Genomic DNA, 24443 nt, shown 5'->3' with positions numbered 1-24443 from the left:
TCTGTTTTTATCGCTTTTGATCATAAATATTCTTTTTTCGACTATTTTTAAACTTAAACATGTGTTTTAACTTTGCCAGCATTATTATCATTAGTTTATGAGCAAATTTATGCTTTCAATGTTTTTTTAAGTTCAGATAAACTTATAAATATAAACTGAGATATCTATGAGTGAAAAATGTAATATATAAATGATCATTGAAATAGTTTTATCAATGATCATTTATATAACTCAACCATTTAGTAAAAAATAATGTCAAAACTGTTTAAACATTCAGATGGATTGATCGAATTTAAAAAAAAAAAACTTATTTTAAAGAAAACTTTTTTAAAACATATCGATCTTAAAGTAATTCTTTATACCACCTAATGATCTCTCATAATCATTGCCAATTCTCGCACCTTTCAGCATTGCCAACTATTTTAAATAAATGGTTGTTGTCCCCACTTAAGCCTAGTTTCATTATTTTAAGCTTTCTCTATTCATTCCAACAACTTGTTTCTTTTTTAACACAATTTTTTTCCAAGCTTAAACTTGTTAGTTTTTTGTTTTAGCCAATAAAGTTAAAAGCCAACAACAATTAAACAACAAAATATTTCAGTTTTTTTTTCAGCTGCTGTTAACTTCCCTACTTGCCACAACTATTAAAAGCCAGAGATTTTTACTATTGAGGGTTTATAATTTTCAAGCAAAAACTATTAAATTCAGTTGTTTTCAAATCGTGTTTGTTTAAACTTCATTTAGCGCTTAAAACGCCAAATAATAATAAAATATAAACAATAAACTAACGGTTATTTTAATGTATTTAATTCGCATACACTAGATATTTGTAACGGTTATAATTGTTGTAAAAACACAATTTTAAGTTGTAATAATAAAGATAAAAGGATTAAAATTGGTGTGGTGATTTTACAAATTTGTTTCGTATTTGAACGATCTAAATAAAATAATGTGAGTCGTTTAACTGTATAAAAAATTGAAAAGGGTATTTTGTTTGTAAATTTAAAACTTAAAGTGAAATAAATTGTTTATTATGGAAAACTTATTTAAAATATGTAAATATTCAGAAGAGAGCCTCCTCCAGACGATGACAATTTTCTATTATATATAATTCTATAATTCTTGTTAATTTTAAATTACGAAATGTTTGACTTTTTAAATTTTATCGCTTTTAAGAACTTTTACAAAAAGAGAATTCAACCAACTTTTTGATACTCAAAACCCTGAAGAAATTTGTTCAAAGAAACATGGATTACTATAGTGGGAAGTGTATTACAAGATTACAGACTAAACTATAGACTAGACTATAGACTAAACTATAGACTAGACTATAGACTAGACTATAGACTAGACTATAGACTAGACTATAGACTAGACTATAGACTAGACTATAGACTAGACTATAGACTAGACTATAGACTAGACTATAGACTAGACTATAGACTAGACTATAGACTAGACTATAGACTAGACTATAGACTAGACTATAGACTAGACTATAGAATAGACTATAGACTAGACTATAGACTAGACTATAGACTAGACTATAGACTAGACTATAGACTAGACTATAGACTAGACTATAGACTAGACTATAGACTAGACTATAGACTAGACTATAGACTAGACTATAGACTAGACTATAGACTGACTATAGACTAGACTATAGACTAGACTATAGACTAGACTATAGACTAGACTATCGACTAGACTATAGACTAGACTATAGACCTAGACCTATAGACTAGACTATAGACTAGACTATAGACTAGACTATAGACTAGACTATAGCTAGACTATAGACTAGACTATAGACTAGACTATAGACTAGACTATAGACTAGACTATAGACTATAGACTAGACTATAGACTAGACTATAGACTAGACTATAGACTGACTATAGGACTAGGCTATAGACTAGACTATAGACTAGACTATAGACTAGACTATAGAAACTATAGACTAGACTATAGACTAGACTATAGACTAGACTATAGACTAGACTATAGACTAGACTATAGACTAGACTATAGACTAGACTATAGACTAGACTATAGACTAGACTATAGACTAGACTATAGACTAGACTATAGACTAGACTATAGACTAGACTATAGACTAGACTATAGACTAGACTATAGACTAGATATAGACTAGACTAGACTATAGACTAGACTATAGACTAGACTATAGACTAGACTATAGACTAGACTATAGACTAGACTATAGACTAGACTATAGACTAGACTATAGACTAGACTATAGACTAGACTATAGACTAGATATAGACTAGACTATAGACTAGACTATAGACTAGACTATAGACTAGACTATAGACTAGACTATAGACTAGACTATAGACTAGACTACAGACTAGACTATAGACTAGACTATAGACTAGACTATAGACTAGACTATAGACTAGACTATAGACTAGACTATAGACTAGACTATAGACTAGACTATAGACTAGACTATAGACTAGACTATAGACTAGACTATAGACTAGACTATAGACTAGACTATAGACTAGACTATAGACTAGACTATAGACTAGACTATAGACTAGACTATAGACTAGACTATAGACTAGACTATAGACTAGACTATAGACTAGACTATAGACTAGACTATAGACTAGACTATAGACTAGACTATAGACTAGACTATAGACTAGACTATAGACTAGACTATAGACTAGACTATAGACTAGACTATAGACTAGACTATAGACTAGACTATAGACTAGACTATAGACTAGACTAGACTATAGACTAGACTATAGACTAGACTATAGACTAGACTATAGACTAGACTATAGACTAGACTATAGACTAGACTATAGACTAGACTATAGACTAGACTATAGACTAGACTATAGACTAGACTATAGACTAGACTATAGACTAGACTATAGACTAGACTATAGTGAAAACTATAGACTAGACTTTAGTGAAGACTACAGACTAGACTATAGTGAAGACTATAGACTTGACTATAGTCAAGACTAAAAATATATAGAGAATATGGATTTTAGTCAAGAGCATAGAATGCTCGTTAGTGTAGACTACAGAATGCTTTATGGCCAAGACTATAGAATGCTCTATATTCAAGACTATAGAATTCTCTATAGTCAAGACTATAGATAATTCTATGATCAAGACTATAGAATAAGAGCATTATATTTAGTCTAGCATTATATAGTCTATAGTCTAGCATTATATAGTCTATATAATATAGTGTCATCTATAGTCAAGACTATAGTATTATCTATAGTCAAGACTATAGAATTCGTTATAGTCAAAACTATAGAATTTTCTATTGTCAAGAATATATTTTCTCTATATTCAAGACTATAGTCAGGACTATCGAATACATGATAGTCAAGACTATAAAAAAGTCTATAGTCAAGACAAAAGTCTACAGTCAGTAATAATCTAAAGTCAATGCTGTAGGTAGAGTAGACTTTAATCAAGACCTACTTAAGGTTTTTATTGATAAAAAAAATGATTTTAAGATCCATCGTAAACATAGGGTCTCGGAAAGTTGATCAACCAAAATATAAAATGCATGATTGAAATTCTCCATAGTTATTTAGTACGTTTTATTATTTTTGATATGGACTCAAGATTGCCCACCACAGAGGAAAATATTATAATCCGCTAAAAAACAATAAGAGGAACAAAACATTTAGCCATATTTTCAAGGTCAGAAATTTAAAAACATGAAGACTTGCAAATCACCGTTCGTACTGTTGATGGCACTCTAGGTGTTGGTGAAGTAAAATAGCACGCTACAAAAATTAAATAAATACAAAATTCCCAAAAACAAACTAATACTAAAGAAAAGCGAACCAGCAACAATTTGTTAATGCACTTCACGTACGAATTATAACAAAAGTGCGGTCATCGAAATAAACAAAAATAATATAAATTAATACTAAACCAGGTAGAAACAACAAAAACATAATATGAGTGTTAAAGAGCCGTGAAAAATACTCTTTAGATTAACATAAAACTAAAATTTAAAACATTCTTTTTAAAAAATTTACATAAATAAATTAACCGTTTACTTTTTCAACGGAAAATAAAGATCAAATATATATGTATGTATGAATGTATATGGTGGTGCCAGGAATACTGATCTATATAAAGACCTTCCACCAATAAAATGGCCTAGATTTTAATTATTTTCTCATAATATTCTTGCATACAACTCACTTTTAGCTGTTAATGTCAGCATTTTAATTTATTTTTGGTTTTTTGTTTATACTTAAATAAATTTTTATTACTTAATAATAATAGTAATGCAATCGTTATTGAAAAATTTTTGCTGCGGGTAAGCGCGTATGTCTGTCTGTGTATATAAATTTATGCAAACATGTGTGACTTGCATACCCACTGTGCTAATAAATGTCTGCGACTGATGGACAAACCGACGGACGGACGTATGGATGGACGGGCATTCATACTACTTATGTATATTATTACAAATTTATGATGATGGTCAATGGTAGAATAAAAACTATGTATACTTTTAGTTAGTTTATTAATTGTTCGTTGTTTTGGTTGTTTTTGTTGTTATTTATACTGTTTTTAGTTTGTGTTTATTATTAAAACAAAGCACTTGTAGTACATACTAGTATCTTATGAATATTGGCAATTTGTTGTTTTCCCGCCTTTACTTGGTTTTTTACTTGATTTTTATGGGGAGTGTTTGTGTTACAGGTAAACTTTAAGCTTGCAAAATTGTTTTTTTTTTTTTTTGTAATTACATCATTTGGTTGTAGAAGGTGGACATGAAGTGGTTCTTTTCGAGTTGCAATTTATTAATAACATTTACAATTTTTTAGCAAATATTATTTAACTAAAATATTGATAAAGAGAGTTTTAAACATACAGTCTAGTCTATAGTCTAGTCTATAGTCTAGTCTATAGTCTAGTCTATAGTCTAGTCTATAGTCTAGTCTATAGTCTAGTCTATAGTCTAGTCTATAGTCTAGTCTATAGTCTAGTCTATAGTCTAGTCTATAGTCTAGTCTATAGTCTAGTCTAGTCTAGTCTATAGTCTAGTCTATAGTCTAGTCTATAGTCTAGTCTATAGTCTAGTCTATAGTCTAGTCTATAGTCTAGTCTATAGTCTAGTCTATAGTCTAGTCTATAGTCTAGTCTATAGTCTGTATAGTCTAGTCTATAGTCTAGTCTATAGTCTAGTCTATAGGTCTATAGTCTAGTCTATAGTCTAGTCTATAGTCTAGTCTATAGTCTAGTCTATAGTCTAGTCTATAGTCTAGTCTATAGTCTAGTCTATAGTCTAGTCTATAGTCTAGTCTATAGTCTAGTCTATAGTCTAGTCTATAGTCTAGTCTATAGTCTAGTCTATAGTCTAGTCTATAGTCTAGTCTATAGTCTAGTCTATAGTCTAGTCTATAGTCTAGTCTATAGTCTAGTCTATAGTCTAGTCTATAGTCTAGTCTATAGTCTAGTCTATAGTCTAGTCTATAGTCTAGTCTATAGTCTAGTCTATAGTCTAGTCTATAGTCTAGTCTATAGTCTAGTCTATAGTCTAGTCTATAGTCTAGTCTATAGTCTAGTCTATAGTCTAGTCTATAGTCTAGTCTATAGTCTAGTCTATAGTCTAGTCTATAGTCTAGTCTATAGTCTAGTCTATAGTCTAGTCTATAGTCTAGTCTATAGTCTAGTCTATAGTCTAGTCTATAGTCTAGTCTATAGTCTAGTCTATAGTCTAGTCTATAGTCTAGTCTATAGTCTAGTCTATAGTCTAGTCTAGTCTAGTCTATAGTCTAGTCTATAGTCTAGTCTATAGTCTAGTCTATAGTCTAGTCTATAGTCTAGTCTATAGTCTAGTCTATAGTCTAGTCTATAGTCTAGTCTATAGTCTAGTCTATAGTCTAGTCTATAGTCTAGTCTATAGTCTAGTCTATAGTCTAGTCTATAGTCTAGTCTAGTCTAGTCTATAGTCTAGTCTATAGTCTAGTCTATAGTCTAGTCTATAGTCTAGTCTATAGTCTAGTCTATAGTCTAGTCTATAGTCTAGTCTATAGTCTAGTCTATAGTCAAGTCTATAGTCAAGTCTATAGTCTAGTCTATAGTCCAGTCTATAGTCAAGTCTATAGTCTAGTCTATAGTCTAGTCTATAGTCTAGTCTATAGTCTAGTCTATAGTCTAGTCTATAGTCTAGTCTATAGTCTAGTCTATAGTCTAGTCTATAGTCTAGTCTATAGTCTAGTCTATAGTCTAGTCTATAGTCTAGTCTATAGTCTAGTCTATAGTCTAGTCTATAGTCTAGTCTATAGTCTAGTCTATAGTCTAGTCTATAGTCTAGTCTATAGTCTAGTCTATAGTCTAGTCTATAGTCTAGTCTATAGTCTAGTCTATAGTCTAGTCTATAGTCTAGTCTATAGTCTAGTCTATAGTCTAGTCTATAGTCTAGTCTATAGTCTAGTCTATAGTCTAGTCTATAGTCTAGTCTATAGTCTAGTCTATAGTCTAGTCTATAGTCTAGTCTATAGTCCAGTCTATAGTCTAGTCTATAGTCTAGTCTATAGTCTAGTCTATAGTCTAGTCTATAGTCTAGTCTATAGTCTAGTCTATAGTCTAGTCTATAGTCTAGTCTATAGTCTAGTCTATAGTCTAGTCTATAGTCTAGTCTATAGTCTAGTCTATAGTCTAGTCTATAGTCTAGTCTATCTAGTCTATAGTCTAGTCTATAGTCTAGTCTATAGTCTATTATAGTCTAGTCTATAGTCTAGTCTATAGTCTAGTCTATAGTCTAGTCTATAGTCTAGTCTATAGTCTAGTCTATAGTCTAGTCTATAGTCTAGTCTATAGTCTAGTCTATAGTCTAGTCTATAGTCTAGTCTATAGTCTAGTCTATAGTCTCTATAGTCTAGTCTATAGTCCAGTCTATAGTCTAGTCTATAGTCTAGTCTATAGTCTAGTCTATAGTCTAGTCTATAGTCTAGTCTATAGTCTAGTCTAGTCTAGTCTATAGTCTAGTCTAGTCTAGTCTATGGTCTAGTCTATAGTCTAGTCTATAGTCTAGTCTATAGTCTAGTCTATAGTCTAGTCTATAGTCTAGTCTATAGTCTAGTCTATAGTCTAGTCTATAGTCTAGTCTATAGTCTAGTCTATAGTCTAGTCTATAGTCTAGTATAGTCTAGACTATAGTCTAGTCTATAGTCTAGTCTATAGTCTAGTCTATAGTCTAGTCTATAGTCTAGTCTATAGTCTAGTCTATAGTCTAGTCTATAGTCTAGTCTATAGTCTAGTCTATAGTCTAGTCTATAGTCTAGTCTATAGTCTAGTCTATAGTCTAGTCTATAGTCTAGTCTATAGTCTAGTCTATAGTCTAGTCTATAGTCTAGTTTATAGTCTAGTCTATAGTCTAGTCTATAGTCTAGTCTATAGTCTATTATATACTAAAGACATAGACTTATACTAAAGACTTCGTCTTATACCATAGACTTAAACTAAAGACTTGGTATTCTACCAATGAATTCGTCTTATACCGTACACTTAGACTTATATTAGAGACTTTGTCTTATACTAAAGTCTTCTTCTTATACTGAAGACATTTGTAAGTACTCTTTTGTCGTCTTATATTAAAGACAACGTCTTACACTGAAGATTACATTTTCTACTAAAAAACTATAGTCTAATTATGGTGTAGTCTATGGTATTAATTATAATGTAGTTCTATGGTCTTAATTATAGGCTTGTTTATAGTCTAGTCTATATACTAGTCCATAGTCTAGTCAATAGGCTAGTTTATAATCTAGTCTATAGTCTAGTATGTAGTCTAGTCTATAGTATTCCCTTTGGCGTACCTTAGGTTTCTCTACCCATTTTATATGAACACTTTGTACCATTTACACTTGCAATTACATTTGTTATTTATTTACTTGTCTTTAATACTGACCTTTTATTTAATTTCTTTATTTTTATTAATCTTCACGCTATTTTAATTTTTTTTCTTCTTATATTTGGCTTAAAAATAAACCAGCAAACGGAGACACACATAAGTGTTATTTATTTTTGTATATTTCTTTAGCAGATTAATGATGATGGCATAAGTAGATCAACAAGTACGCATTTGAACTTGAATACTTTGATTTCATTAACGAATATGATATAGTGATTTTTTCGAGTGTATGTAGTGCTACTTGTACAGTAAGTTTAAACACTCGAATACGTGTGTAAGTGCAAACAATTAGCACAAATTATGAGCAATGAAAATTAAAGAAATAAATGTAAACAAATAATGTTTTAAGAAAAAAAAAATATTAAATTAAAACTTTAGAGATTAAATGATTGTCCATATTGAAGCTGGTAAGATGAAAAAAAAAACCCAGAGATGAATCAAGGTTTTAATTTAAGCGAAAAAATATACAAATTAAGCAAATTTGTAAAGAAACCTTTTTAGTTAAACAATTTACATATTTACTTACTGCAATACATGTTTAGTCATGTTTTAGTTTAAATTAAATAACTTTAAACATGTTTTAGTTTAAAAAGTATCTGGGCAACATTTTTCATCGGCAACATAAATTATTTTGTATCGAAAAAATCATCATCTCCTGCTTATGAACCTAGTGACCTAAATATTTTTTTATTATGAATATTTCTGCTTTTATTTTATTATTAAGCATAAAAAACTCTATTTTACCATTATCATAATGAAGTTTTCAGACTTCTTTATTTTCATTGAATTTATTTTTCGTTTATTTTTTTCTGACTGACTCTGGTTTCCAGTACTTTATTGCAATTTAGTTTTTTTCTTGTTTTTTTTTTTTTTTTTTTGCATGAAAAATAAAAGTTAATAATAAACAGAGATTTAAAGGAATTTAATCATTATCGAAACTACAACTGATCACGAAAATGTATATCATTATCATCATCAATAGGAGGAGTGTGATCAGCTTATCAGAACGAGGTTATAAGAGAAATATCATCAATAGTAAACCGATCGTTCCCAAAAAAAGTCCAGAACTTATTTCTTCCCACAGAGTAAACGATTTATGTATATAAACAACTTTTTTTCCAAATAAATCTAATATAAAGATCGATCCTCAGACAATTTTGTGAACTTCAGTTAAATAGTTAAGAACTGATCTTTAACATTGAAAATTAATTTGATAACATAAGAAACTATATCCTAATAATAAATTTTTATTCAATAAATGAAAACTTTACGGATCTGTCTAAAGTTATAAAGTTGAAAAAGAAGCTAAAGAAAGAAAAATAAACCTTGCATAATATTGAGTAAATACTTGCTCTATAGTGGTTTATATGGAATGCATCTACTCAGACCACAAAAGCAAAACAAAAACTAAACAAAAATATAAAAATTCCAGTTTTTATAGAAGATGTAATATTTTTTACAAACTTTTTTTACCATGACCGCTTTATTCATACGCCCATCTAACCGTCCTTTTTTTAACTACCAAGAAAAGTGTTTGTGTCCCTCACTCAGTGTGTCACACTGTCATTCCCTGAATTTTAAATAATTTTTTTTTTCTTAAACCACAGTGAGTGACCACACTTGTATAATTTCGAACGTACAGTTTTAAATTAATCCGTTAATTTTTTTCTTGGTGACTTGGCTTCTGTCTCCTTTTCTTGTAGTCTGTTGTGTGGAGAGCTGTCACACACAACTGTCTGCAACAATAATTGGCACTTAAAATTGCACTATTATTATGTAACAATTGTACATCGTACATAATAATAATATAAGAAGCCGGTTGGTTGGTTGCTTACAACAACTATTGCAGTTTTTATAAAATCTTTATTTTGTTTTTGGCGCAAAAATTTAATTATTTATGTAAATTTTTATTGAGATTTTTTTTTTTGCAGGGGGTGTATTTGAAATTGTTTAATAATATTTAATAGATTCTTGTTTATAATAATTTGATAATATTTTAGTTTCAGGCTTTTGACTTACAACAACAGGTGGTATGTATTAACGCGTATCAACAAGTTTGATTTAAAATTTTTATTGGGTGCCCCCACTCATAACGAGTAATACGGGGTGTTGAGTTAATGATTACATATTTTTCATAATATAAACCTAAAAAAAAAAAATCGTTGAGCTAATCAATAATTGGAGAACAACTCTGAAGTATTTTATTGGTCTTGCCTATAAGTCAAGATATAGTCTAGTCTATAGTATAGTCCATAGTCTGGTCTATAGCCAAGTCTATAGTCTAGTTTATAGTCTAGTCTATAGTCTAGTCTATAGTCTACCCTATAGTTTAGTCTATAGTCTAGTCTATAGTCTAGTCTATAGTCTAGTCTATAGTCTAGTCTATAGTCTAGCCTATAGTCTAGTCTAGTCTATAGTCCAGTCTATAGTCTAGTCTCTAGTCTAGTCTAGTCTCTAGCCTAGTCTAGTCTATAGTCTAGTCTAGTCTAGTCTAGTCTAGTCTAGTCTAGTCTAGTCTAGTCTATAGTCCAGTCTATAGTCCAGTCTATAGTCTAGTCTATAGTCCAGTCTATAGTCTAGTCTATAGTCTAATCTATAGTCTAGTCTATAGTCTAGTCTAAAGTCTAGTCAAGTCTAGTGTAGTCGAGTCTAGTCTAGTTTAGTTTAGTCTAGTCTAGTCTAGTCTATAGTCTAGTCTATAGTCTAGTCTATAGTCTAGTCTATAGTCTAGTCTATAGTCTAGTCTATAGTCTAGTCTATAGTCTAGTCTATAGTCTAGTCTATAGTCTAGTCTATAGTCTAGTCCATAGTCTAGTCTATAGTCTATTCTATAGTCTAGTCCATAGTCTAGTCTATAGTCTATTCTATGGTCTAGTCTATAGTCTATTCTATGGTCTAGTCTATAGTCTAGTCTATAGTCTAGTCTATAGTCTAGTCTATAGTCTAGTCTATAGTCTAGTCTATAGTCTAGTCTATAGTCTAGTCTATAGTCTAGTCTATAGTCTAGTCTATAGTCTAGTCTATAGTCTAGTCTATAGTCTAGTCTATAGTCTAGTCTATAGTCTAGTCTATAGTCTAGTCTATAGTCTAGTCTATAGTCTAGTCTATAGTCTAGTCTATAGTCTAGTCTATAGTCTAGTCTATAGTCTAGTCTATAGTCTAGTCTATAGTCTAGTCTATAGTCTAGTCTATAGTCTAGTCTATAGTCTAGTCTATAGTCTAGTCTAGTCTATAGTCTAGTCTATAGTCTAGTCTATAGTCTAGTCTATAGTCTAGTCTATAGTCTAGTCTATAGTCTAGTTTATAGTCTAGTCTATAGTCTAGTCTATAGTCTAGTCTATAGTACAGTCTATAGTCCAGTCTATAGTCTAGTCTATAGTCTAGTCTACAGTCAAGTCTATAGTTTAGTCTATAGTCTAGTCTATAGTCCAGTATATAGTCCAGCCTGTAGTCTAGTCTATTCTAAGACTTCGTCTTATACTAAATTATTCGTCTAATACTAAAGACTTTGTCTTATACTAAAGTGTTCGTCTTATACTAAAGATTTTTGTAAGGACTCTGTTTTGATACATCGTCTTATACTAAAGACAACGTCTTATACTGAAGATTACGTCTTCTACTTAAAAACTACGTCTTATATCAGAGATTACCTTTTTGGTAGTAGTAATAATCACTAATTTTCCTTATTTTTTTTTTTATTAAAGTCTGTATTTTTAAAATCCTCATCGAATTGTGTTTCTAGCAACTAATTTCCAAGATTTCAACTTCTATATAGTAATATTAATCACAGATGTTGTGCAAAATTTATAAGAGTTTTATAAACATAAATCTTTGCCTACAAATACATTTTAACTAGTATTTATTTGTCAGTTAAATATTGACTCAAATCTAAACATTATACGAATATTACAACATTTTACTTGAATGAAGAAGAAAAAATAAAAAACTTAAGTTAATTTTCAATATTGCCAGCAATTTGCAACAAGAAACAAATAAATGGCAAAAGAAGACAATAAGTAAATAAATATTTTTGCACAACAAGAATCACAGGTGTAACAGAAAATTGGAGAAAAAAAGTGTAAACAACAATATGGGCGAATGAGTGTAAGACATGGAATTGAATTGTGTTAGTAGACCCTATAGAAATGATGACCAACACCATCCAACCAAAAAGTAACTACAACAGAGATAAAATATCCAAGATTTTACTATCTATTTGAAAATAGTTTTTCTTGCATGCAAGTACTATAATACTTGATTAATTTACACTTAATTTACAATAGTTCGTAGCTTGATTTTCTTTATCATTTGTATGGAACTAAGTAGTCGCATTATTGTATGATGGTGGTGGTACTTAATTTCTTAAGCTCAAAACCACAAGCCATACAATAGTTTATAGTGACATAACTATATAATTATGTAAATAAATAATTTAATTGAATGCGACATCCAAACACGCTATTACACTGTTTACAAAATTAGAAGAGGCCATTAATGGGGACTTGGATTAATTATGGTACGAACTTTACAGAATTTGAGAGAGATTATTTTTTTAGAATTAATCAGTTTTGTCTATTTTACTCGATTTATTGACAATAAACAGATTTTCTCTAAGAGATCTTATATGTCGGGTGGGGTTTTGATTATGGACCGAATCTCATTAAATTTCGTTCTTATAATGCTTCTAATGCCGAATTTCATCGCTATATTGACCATTTTCTAAAGAGGACTATATATGCGGACTAGAATCAAATGTTTCCCGACCTGATGGGTTTTTACTGATGTTTGCTCATGTCTCCGATATTAAAGAACCAATTTTGATGGTTTTCAATAGCAAACTTTTAGAAAGTATGTCTAATAGAATTATTGAGAATTTGGATACCGAAGATATCTAGGGTCTTCAGAAAATTGATTTCTCAAGATATACAGACATCGCTAAATCGACTTCCCTATCTATGTATATATACACTTTTGACAAAGATGACGGTTATTACTGTTTATACTGTATTATATCGGGACATTTTCAAGGGGGCTAGGTGAAACCGATTTTGCTCATTTTTAATACTTAACATTTCTGATTACACCTAAACAAGATTTAAATCGAGTTGTCAATAAACTGGTTGATGAACTTGTCCACAGACTTAGATCTGGTTAGCCAAAACCCCAAAACAATTTAAGGATGATTGATCAAAAGTAAATTTAGAACCAACTGAAGTAGTGGAATTATTTTGACAAGTTGGAAACTTGTTGTTTAACATAAACCGAAACTTTATACTCTATCGAATTCTAAATTAACTCATGTTTAAGAAAGTCTTATCCCCAACCCAGTATAATCTCAAATTTCTGGAATTGTTTTAATCCCATTTTAAAGCATTTTCATCTTTTTCAACATTTTTACATCTTTGAATGTAAATTACAACAATTTCAATTACGTCTTACATAAAAAATTTAATAATTTCAAAAATGTATTTTAAATAAAACCACATATTTAAAAACAGAAGAAATTAATAAAAAAAACCTCAAGTGAAAAGTTGTCTGATCAAATGGACAACTTTTTTTTGTGGATAAATTTTAACAATTTCAGCAATTGATATAAATAAAGATAAAGATGAAAAATAGTTAAAAAAAAGTGTTTGAAAAAAAGGGAAAAATGTTTGCACCAACATGCGGAAATATTCATTACAACAAGTCGTCCGACTAATAACACTTTCTTACGCACAAATGTGCAACGCATTTACACTCTCTTTTCGATTGAAAAAGCAAAGATAAAAGTGCGTGAGTTGGCAACAGGCGAGCTGCATATTAAACTAAAACTACTCTACTGCAACTAACAGCTTAGTATTAACAGTAGTTTTAGTAGACTAATCATAACTTGTAGTTAAAATGCCGGTTACAAATCGTTAAAACTGCTGCTCCATGTAGTAGTCACTAAACTGCTCTAATAATTTTTTTTTTGGAAACAAATAAAAAACATTAAAATGTTCAGGAAAATGTAATGAAATTGATGGCTAATATTTTATGAAAGCGTATAACATCTGTAAACATAACATGAACGCAGACGAAATTTTTGGGGTAATGAACTAGGCTTCTAAAACACTATCGACACTATTTTCAACATTTAAAGTCTACCCTTTTGGATCTGATGTTTCCTCAACATTTTCAATTGCAGTTGGCATTGATAAGTACTTGTCCATTCCAATCCTGAAATAGATCTAAATATAGCGACGTTCCTGGAGGATCCCTGGTAGGATCCATGTGAAGTTTTATCAGGTTAGGACTAGCCGATTACAAACGCAAGATTAATATCGGAAACATTTCAATACTTTAATGATTTTTCCTGAATTGGACAAATGATCTATGGGTCCAATTTGGGACATCATCAGAAAATCTGCCATTTAATCTTATGTTAAATTGGATGTAATAGTCTGTTGAATGTGACGTTTTATCTCATTACCTTGTTCTCTCCAGAATTTCTCGCATTCGTAGTGACGATGTTCTTGAAGGCATATGTCATCGGCCTAGGTCCTACATTACTAAGACGATGAATACAACCCCGCACCAGTTTATGTACGATTCTTGATTATTCGTTAACAATTTCCCAGATACGTTTTACAGTTGAATACTTTTCATATGAAACTACATACTTTTCATATTACAAAGAAGAAAGCTTTATAGAAGACGATTAGACTTAGAGTGATGGGTATCCACAATCCGTTGATCCTGTTTTTCGATATGTTATTGACAGGCCCTCATTCTGTTCGTTGAAAAGGTTTCTGTATGCAACCACAGTCTACGTTTCGTATTCTGAAATAGAGTCCACTATTTCCATAGGAGTTGTGAGTTTAAATAGGTCGATCTACATAAGTTTGTGTTTAATCTTTAAGAATATGCTGAAGTTACAGTTTAGGTTAGGTAATAAGGATATTGGATACTACATCAGATCGGCAGCAATCGGGCCTGTTTGTCACTCTTTGATATGGATCATTTTGGTAAAGAAAACTTTATATAGTGTTCGATATTCAGAGGTTTACTGGATGTAGTTTCATAGAATTTTCCTATCAGTGTTTCTGAGGAATTTAATAACATCGCTCTGGCATAACATCGCTTCCAAAATATTTGAGGCTATTTTCGACGAAAGCCCTCCAATAACAGAGAAAGTAATCCATAGTTTAACTGTACATTCCACATGCTCTATAATCTTCTGAATCTGTTCGTCCAATCCAGAGTACTTGTCAACATACTAACCTTGAACTTGCCCATTCTAAAGTAGTTTCTCGTTCTCCTCTCGTTAGGTTCATCCAATGCACCCGTAATACTGTGTATTCACTAAGCACTTACCATCATACTAACCTCGGACCTGCCCATTCTGAGGTAGTTTGTCGTTCTCCTCTACTTAGGTTCACCCAATAGGATCTTTCTCGATGTTTTTAATTTTACTCCCAAAATAAAAAAATATAGCGAATGCATTTGCACTTTCATTGCTAATTGTTTCCGAGTGGCTCTGGAAGATTATTCATTTAATCTTACTAACATTCCAATATGCTTATGCTGAAGTTATAGTTTTTTCAAATGTCAATCTGAGGGTTTTCGAGGTTTAAACTCCAGTTGAGTCAAACGGTTTTGCATTCCTCAGGTTATCTTCCTAGATTTCCTTTCTCTTTATAGCAAGTACATTATTCCCGAGTAGCCTGGTAGAAATGTGATGAAAAGTTTACCTTCCAGTGTGTTATCACCCGACATATCTAATAAAATTCTCTGAATAATCCTTTAAGACTCGTTTTTGGACAGGAAAAAGACCAATATTTATTTAGTTAAAAAACGGGACCGGTCCATTTAATAATACGATTTAGACATTCAATCACAAATACATAACAACTTTTTACAACTATATATACAAATTATATTTATTTTCATTTGCAAAAAAGGTGTGATTTTTCTTCTTTACTACCTCACTATGAACGACAATTACCGCATAATAATATTCATGGTGCGTAACCCTCCTTGACCAAAACCAAATGCTAAATGGAAATGTAATGCAAAAAAGGTGTAAGCTGTTAAAGGTGTCTATTGCTTTTTTCTTCTTTTAAATAAAAAAAGTATAACACTTTCACTGCATATTGAATTTCTGTTACGTTTTTAAGTAAGCCAAATAAAATGAAAACAATTTTTGATATATTTATGGTCGCAAAACCAAACACCACACTACAGGCAGATTGTCATAGTAGCATTCAATGGAAAATAAATAAGGCCAATAACGTGATTACAAAATATGTATAGTGATATATTGCCAAGTTATTCAATTGCAAATTAAAGAAATAATATAAAAAATTATAAAAATCCTAATAAAAATTTTAAACATATTTAAACAAGTCTTTGGATAAACAAATACATAAAAGAACCACAATTATTACTTAACTTAAAATCTATATGTCTATTAATAGATTATCATCTATATTTATCCATTTATTTATAGATCGAACCATATAAAACTGAGTTAAGCTGATTTTTTTCTTTTTCCGTTTCAGGTCTCCTTTAAACACAATTTTAGTTATTGTTTTAAGTTTGTTGGTCTTGGTTACAGCACGACCACAATTAAATCGTTTCCAACATATTGCTGTGATAGAAAATGATGCCTGGGAACAGACGTTGCCAAGTGAACTACGTAATCCTTTTTATAAAACGCCTAGAGTAAGAAATGCTTTGGCCAAGTCGTCTTGGTTTGGACCAGGCGAAATGCCGGTAAGTTGAAATTTTAGAAGTTTAATTAAAAGGGTGTGTGAAAAATGATATAATTAACTGTAAGATATGATAGGGATCATCCCAAATAAAGTCTGTTCCAACGGTAGTCAGTTACATAGTCGAGACTATAGTATGGTCTATACTCCAGACTATAGTCTGTTCTATACTCCAGACTATAGTCTGTTCTATACTTTAGACTATAGTCTGTTCTATACTCCAGGCTATAGTCTGTTCTATACTCCAGACTATAGTCTGTTCTATACTTCAGACTATAGTCTGTTCTATACTCCAGACTATAGTCTGTTCTATACTCCAGACTATAGTCTGTTCTATACTCCAGACTATAGTCTGTTCTATACTCCAGACTATAGTCTGTTCTATACTCCAGACTATAGTCTGTTCTATACTCCAGACTATAGTCTGTTCTATACTCCAGACTATAGTCTGTTCTATACTCCAGACTATAGTCTGTTCTATACTCCAGACTATAGTCTGTTCTATACTCCAGACTATAGTCTGTTCTATACTCCAGACTATAGTCTGTTCTATACTTCAGACTATAGACTGTTCTATACTCCAGACTATAGTCTGTTCTATACTCCAGACTATAGTCTGTTCTATACTCCAGACTATAGTCTGTTCTATACTCCAGACTATGGTATGTTCTATACTCCAGCTATAGTCTGTTCTATACTCCAGACTATAGTCTGTTCTATACTCCAGACTATAGTCTGTTCTATACTCCAGACTATAGTCTGTTCTATACTCCAGACTATAGTCTGTTCTATACTCCAGACTATAGTCTGTTCTATACTCCAAACAATAGTCTGTTCTATACTCCAGACTATAGTCTGTTCTATACTCCAGACTATAGTCTGTTCTATACTCCAGACTATAGTCTGTTCTATACTACAGACTATAGTCTGTTCTATACTCCAGACTATAGTCTGTTCTATACTCCAGACTATAGTCTGTTCTATACTCCAGACTATAGTCTGTTCTATACTCCAGACTATAGTCTGTTCTATACTCCAGACTATAGTCTGTTCTATACTCCAGACTATAGTCTGTTCTATACTCCAGACTATAGTCTGTTCTATACTCCAGACTATAGTCTGTTCTATACTCCAGACTATAGTCTGTTCTATACTCCAGACTATAGTCTGTTCTATACTCCAGACTATAGTCTGTTCTATACTCCAGACTATAGTCTGTTCTATACTCCAGACTATAGTCTGTTCTATACTCCAGACTATAGTCTGTTCTATACTCCAGACTATAGTCTGTTCTATACTCGAGACTATAGTCTGTTCTAGTCTGTTGCAGACTGTTCTATACTGCAGACTAAAGTCTGTTCTATACTGCAGACTATAGTCTGTTATATACTCCAGACTGTAGTCTGTTCTATACTCCAGACTATAGTCTGTTCTATACTCCAGACTATAGTCTGTTCTATACTCCAGACTATAGTCTGTTCTATACTCCAGACTATAGTCTGTTCTATACTTTAGACTATAGTCTGTTCTATACTCCAGGCTATAGTCTATTCTATACTTCAGACTATAGTCTGTTCTATACTTCAGACTATAGACTGTTCTATACTCCAGACTATAGTCTGTTCTATACTCCAGGCTATAGTCTGTTCTATACTCCAGACTATAGTCTGTTCTATACTCCAGACTATAGTCTGTTCTATACTCCAGACTATAGTCTGTTCTATACTCCAAACTATAGTCTGTTCTATACTCCAGACTATAGTCTGTTCTATACTCCATACTATAGTCTGTTCTATACTCCAGACTATAGTCTGTTCTATACTCCGGACTATAGTTTGTTCTATACTCCAGACTATAATCTGTTCTATACTCCAGACTATAGTATGTTCTATACTCCAGACTATAGTCTGTTCTATACACCAGTTTAGTCTGTTCTATACTCCAGACTATAGTTCTATTCTGTTCTATACTCCAGACTATAGTCTCTTCTATACTCCAGACTATAATCTTTTCTATACTCCAGACTATAGTCTGTTCTATACTCCAGACTATAGTCTGTTCTATACTCCAGACTATAGTCTGTACTATACTCCAGACTATATTTTGGTCTATATTCCAGGCTATAGTATAGTCTATAATTCAGACTATAGTCTGGTCTATATTCTATAGACTACAGTCTAGTCTAGTCTATACTCCAGACTATAGTCTGGTCTGTACTCCAGACTATATTCTGGTCTATATTCCAGATTATAGACAGTTGTTTTTCGTGCACACACTTTAATTTAAAACCAAAACTTGCTTATCTTGAAACCTCTATAAAATTGTCTAATTTCTTATTTTTTCTTTTTAGGTTTTGGATAGACAAGCAGAAAAGATTGCCAGACGGGAAATTTATAATGTTTTAAGTCATGCTGGTCTCATAGAAAGAAGAAACTTTTTGTAAATTTTAACACAAAATAATAACAGTAACAAAATAAAATTGTTTTTTTTTATATTTGTTTTTTAAGAAAATAGCATTTATTTAGGAAAACTTTTATGTTGACATTTTTTTATTAATATAAAAATAACTTGAATGCATTTACACTTTCTTTGCAAAAAGAAACATTTGGGAAAGAAAACAAAACTATTGTAAAAAGTAAATTGTAACAGTTAAATATTATTTTTTTTTTATACAATAAATCAAGCAAAACTTGGAGTCATAGTTTAAGATTTAAATAAAAAACTTAATATGTTGTTTTTTAATCAATTATAATTAATAGCAGGTGTAAAATGGAACTAAACGCTAAGTAATTCCAATTAAAAATCTAATTGTATAGCCTGCTTGGCCATACATCTTAATTTGTGTTCCTCATCTTCTTGGGCGGCAGGTAAGGCGGTTGAATTATTCTTACTTATACCTAAAGATTTCCGTTTAAGTTGTTCCGTTTTCTCCATTAGATCTTTGCGTATTTTCTTAGTTTCTTTAGGGGAGGGAGATGAACCATTTGTCATTTTAACATCATTATCCTCATCTTCGTCGTCATCTGAGTGTGCGGCAAAACCGTTAAGATCACCATTAAGTCTAGTGGTTAAAGCATCTTCATCATTATTGGAATTTAGCAGGTTATTGTCCAATGATTTGGTTTCACTTGATTTAACCATTGATTTGAGAAAGTTTTCACATATTAAACTCATCGGTGGCATGGTATGAGCTGACATGTCAATTAGCTAAAATCAGATATCGGGAGAATTAGACATTAATAATTGAAATCAGGTTCTTGAGTTTGATAGGTTGAGTATGTTTTTTTTTTTTAATCTTGAATGATCGTGTTATATGTAGTTCATGCTGTTAGTTGTTCGTATGAAAATGAAATGTTTTTTTAAAAAATATTACTGATAATGATTAAATCCGTATGAAGTTTAAAATATTATCCATAATTCTTTGATTTGTCCACTTGATACTGGTAGTCATGTTCATAAAGTAGTCAATGCAATTTTCTATCCAGGGGCCAAATTACGGCATACGATATCGATCGAAATCTCAATAGAATCTAAATGGAGATTTCGATCTTTTTATTTAGATTATCCGACAAGTATACTTGTACACCTCACGTTCCACATATAAAGTTAATACGCCAATTTATTATCCTTTTTTATATATATCTAATTAAGGTAAAATATCAACTAAAACGTCCAAGCCTTCTTCATATCAGCCTACTAATTTTATTTATTATGATACCGAAGATTTCTTTTCAACTCCTGCAACAATTATGCTCTAAAAGCAGAAATTTCGGTCAATTTGCAATCCGTTTAGTTTCGAGGTTTAATCGACTAAACGAGATTGATTATCATGTATATAGATGACATTTACACGAAATCATTCGGATTTTAAATGAATAGCGAATTATTCTGAACTAAGACATTGCCGGATCACAGCTCAAAGAAAGATGTCATGACAATAAAGGGGCATCACTAATACTAATGGAGACCTATAGACTTGTTGGTATACTACTATCTCGGCGTAAGAATACCAATGATTAACTGATCCACTAATTTCCCTTCTCGATTGGCGAAGATCAAGCTCCAAATTTAAACATCTAGCAAGATAGTTTCGTCAAATAATGGCCTATATGCCAGAAGAATAAATCTCCACAATCGAAACTACAGCAGATTTTGACAAAACGATGCCTTTGGCTGATGACCTGTGCCTTTGGCCTGATGACCTGACGAATTTATACGAAATAACATCTGAAAAATAAATGCTTTCGAACGCGCTATCTACTGGCTTCAATATGAATCAAAATTCTGGTCCAAGTTAATCCATTTTTAATGGATCGTAATATGTTGTTGTTATTAATGTATCAGTTCGACTATGACCGATGGATCTTTTCTGGGAAAAACAAAATTTCGTTTGATACTGCAGTCGCTGAACTGAGATCTTTGGCTAAGTATGAGTCAGGTCGTTCCGGTGCGGCCCAAATATGTCTTTCATAAAAAGAAATGCCTTTAAAATTTTGGTGTTTTTAACTTAAGAAGAATTCAGCCTTTATTACAGTTTTTATTTCAAATGAAATCAGAAAATTCTCCAGATGTTGACTTCGATATCTTGTTGTAAAGAAAAAATTCGAAAAATTTGCACGACGTCCGTATACTATATTTGGGATATTTCGTCAATTTCAATCCTATTTAAAAATGTACTTTTTTTAAGAAAATCCTTTAAATAAATAATAATAAAATAGTCCAATTTCACTGCACTATACATCGAATTGAATCAGAACCGTTTATAGAAATTTTTAAATGTCTGACACTGATAGTGAATCTTGGTTCGTAGGACCAAATTCATTTGACTCGTAGAACATGTAGTCATTGAAGAACATGTAGTCATTGTTACAGTCATTCCTCTATGAGTTCAGACTATTATTATATACTATATCCAATAGTCCCATTTTAATCTTAAATTTTCTTAGAAAACTTAAAATTTATTTCAAACTGTAATTTGCAAATGATTTATTTAAACCGCTGGCACTTTAACTACATTTATCCTGTTTTCATGTTTTTTTTTTTTTGTTTCTTTTTGTAATCTTGGTCATTTTAATTAATTGCAATTTACATACGGGGTCATTTAAAACAGTCAAACACTCATTCATTCACTCTCACTCATTTAATAATTAAATCAATCATGTCAACACAACAACAACAAAAACTTTATGAACATCTGCTTACTCATTTCCATTGAAGGAGGAATTTTTGAGGAAAATAAAACATGTAAACAAAAAAGTTCTTTTTAATTAATAATAAGTATTCGTTTTAATTTGGCAATTAAAATGCAAGAAATGTGGTTTAAACAAGATTTCATTAACAAAATATTGTTTATTTAAACAAAAACAAAACAACAATTAAAGTTTTTTTTAACGAAAATTTTGTTTACAATTATAATTCTTATATTTTTTACTTTTCCATCCAGTATTACTCACAACGAATATATTGTCTCGTTATAGAATAGACTCGTTATTTATAGATATTTCAAATTTGACCCTTAATGTCAGTATCAGCCCTTTTTGTTCAAAATTATGTAAAATTTCTTTTAAAAATTGCAAAAATTCTAAATATAACTACAATACTCTTATTCATATATTGTTTATATCAACGGTTCCCAAAAGGGGGTCCGCGGACCCCTAGTGGTCCGTAGCAAAATCCTAGGGGGTCCGCGAAGACGAACGAAAAAAATCATGAATAAAAAATATTCTCTATATGTTACAAAATATTAAAAATATCTCCAAATTTTTCATAAATACTAAAATACACAATTTTTATTCAATAATCCCAGATTTGTTGGTGACTCTTTGAATTTTATTGTTTCGGTCGTTTATCAGTTTCATCCTGAAATTATTGTTTCACTTTTATAAAGTAAAGTATTACGTGATTTGTAATTTTTATAAATATCTATGTATCGAAATAAATGTTTTTATAGCAGACGGATAATGATTTGCCTTAGAATTAAATACTGATACTGGTATCCCGGAATATGAAGTTAGGTCACATTTCATAATTTTTTTTTAAATTGTGAGCAAAAGTGTTAATCTAGTTAATTTTAAATATAAATATTCTATTCCAACGTGATACACAGATTTTAACTTCATTTTGTTGTCCAATATTATTAAATCAACATCAGAAAATTCATAGCGTTTTGCGTAAATAGTCAAAACCACGCAGTAAAATAATTCGTAGGTATTTTAAAATTCAAATTTAAGATCCAAATTCACAGTACATTCGCAAAGAGTTCAGGTCATATTTTATGTGGTTAACGCATTCCGCAACAACATCGAAGAAGTCTAACTTTCACATATTTTCCCGAAAACTTAGCTTACATACTCAGCTCACTCCTATGCAATCGCAAAAAAATTTAGAAACATGACTCTTTAAGCACACGTCGACAATACTTGTTAAAGAAACCTTTTCTCTACCTTGACGAGAAATTAACATGAAAGCTCTCACGATCATAAAATTAAACATCATGTTAGAAGTCATTCTATATTTAAAACCATGAAATTGAAAACATCTCCGAAATACTAAATGTTCTCAATGTACGGGAATATTTTATAGGGTTTATGGACCAGGACTAAGACAATTTTCGGACGAACAATTACACAGTGATACAGCAAAAAAATGCAAGGGTTCTCATATACCAATTCTATTTCGTTATAGTCCATAGAGTAGGAATTTATTTTTTAATTTTTCCCGATCACTTCGTTTAGTTCCTTTTTAAGAGCAAAAGTTGTGAAAAAGAGCTATTTTTGAAGTTTTAACTTAAAAAAAATATATGTTTGGTAGTTTGCAACCGATTTTCAAATTGGATATTTTGTTTTAAAGATACAAGTGTTGTCTTTCAACCCAAAAAAATAAATCCAAAATTTATGATTAATGTCTTGGTTACGGCCATTTAAGTAAAAAAAAAACTCACACTTTTTTCACAATTTTTATACCCACCATCAAAAAAGATGGGGGGTATATTGATTTTGTCATTCCGTTTGTAACACATCGAAATATTGGCCATAGACCCATAAAAGTATATATATTCCGGGTCCTTATTAAATTCTAAGACGATCTAGCCATGTCCGTCCGTCCGTCCATCTGTCTGTTGAAATCACGATAGGGACCACACGAGAGGAGCTAGACAGTTGAAATTTTGCATAAATATTCCCTATTGCTAAAGTTTGTTTGGTATTAAAAATAGGCAATATCGGTCCAATTTTTCGGATAGCCCCCATACAAGTGGACCTCCAATAAACAGCTTTAACGGACATAACTGCTTCAGAAGTACGAGTATAGGGATGAAATTCGACATAAATAAGTTTCATATGAGCCAAAATCTTTCTACCAAATTTTTTGAGGATCGGCCCATAAATGACCCTACCCCTAATATATGGTCCCCTTCAGAAAATTACTTTAACACTCATTACTGGCCTAAAAATTCGAGTATAGCGATGAAATTCGGTATAAGTAAGTTTCTTACGAAACAAAACCTTTTAACCAATTTTTTTTAGGATCGGCCCATAAATGACCCTACCCCCATATACGGTCCCCTTCTGAAAATGACTCTAACACTCATTACTGGTCCCAAAATGCAAGTATAGCAATGAAATTCTACATAAATAAGTTTCATGTGAGCCAAAATCTTTCTACCAAATTTTTTGAGGATCGGTCCATAATTGACCCTACCCTCATATAAGGTCCCCTTCAGAAAATGACTTTAACACTCATTACTGGTCCAAAAATGTGAGTAT

The 24443-nt window shown here is 31.1% G+C and overlaps 2 protein-coding genes across 2 annotated transcripts in view; one reads left to right on the top strand and one right to left on the bottom strand.

Moving 5' to 3' along the window:
* Positions 1–690: 690 nt before the first annotated feature.
* Positions 691–19407, top strand: LOC119610389. The gene is made up of 3 exons (XM_037965564.1): positions 691–951; positions 16471–16684; positions 19031–19407. Coding segments are annotated over exons 1-3 (309 nt in total). The 5' UTR covers positions 691–949; the 3' UTR covers positions 19124–19407.
* LOC119610388 (WD repeat-containing protein 75) overlaps positions 19185–24443 on the bottom strand; it is a 20007-nt gene continuing 14748 nt past the window's right edge. Inside the window, exon 10 of the mRNA XM_037965563.1 lies at positions 19185–19887. Coding sequence (XP_037821491.1) covers positions 19477–19887 — 411 coding nt within the window. The 3' untranslated portion in view covers positions 19185–19476. The remainder of the gene's footprint in view (positions 19888–24443) is intronic.

This window comes from Lucilia sericata, unplaced genomic scaffold (genome assembly GCF_015586225.1).
Source record: "Lucilia sericata isolate MDLA Ls3-8-SP2 unplaced genomic scaffold, ASM1558622v1 Contig001175F_arrow, whole genome shotgun sequence".
Taxonomy (NCBI): Eukaryota; Metazoa; Arthropoda; class Insecta; order Diptera; family Calliphoridae; genus Lucilia; species Lucilia sericata.
This window is presented reverse-complemented; position numbering and strand designations above follow the sequence as displayed.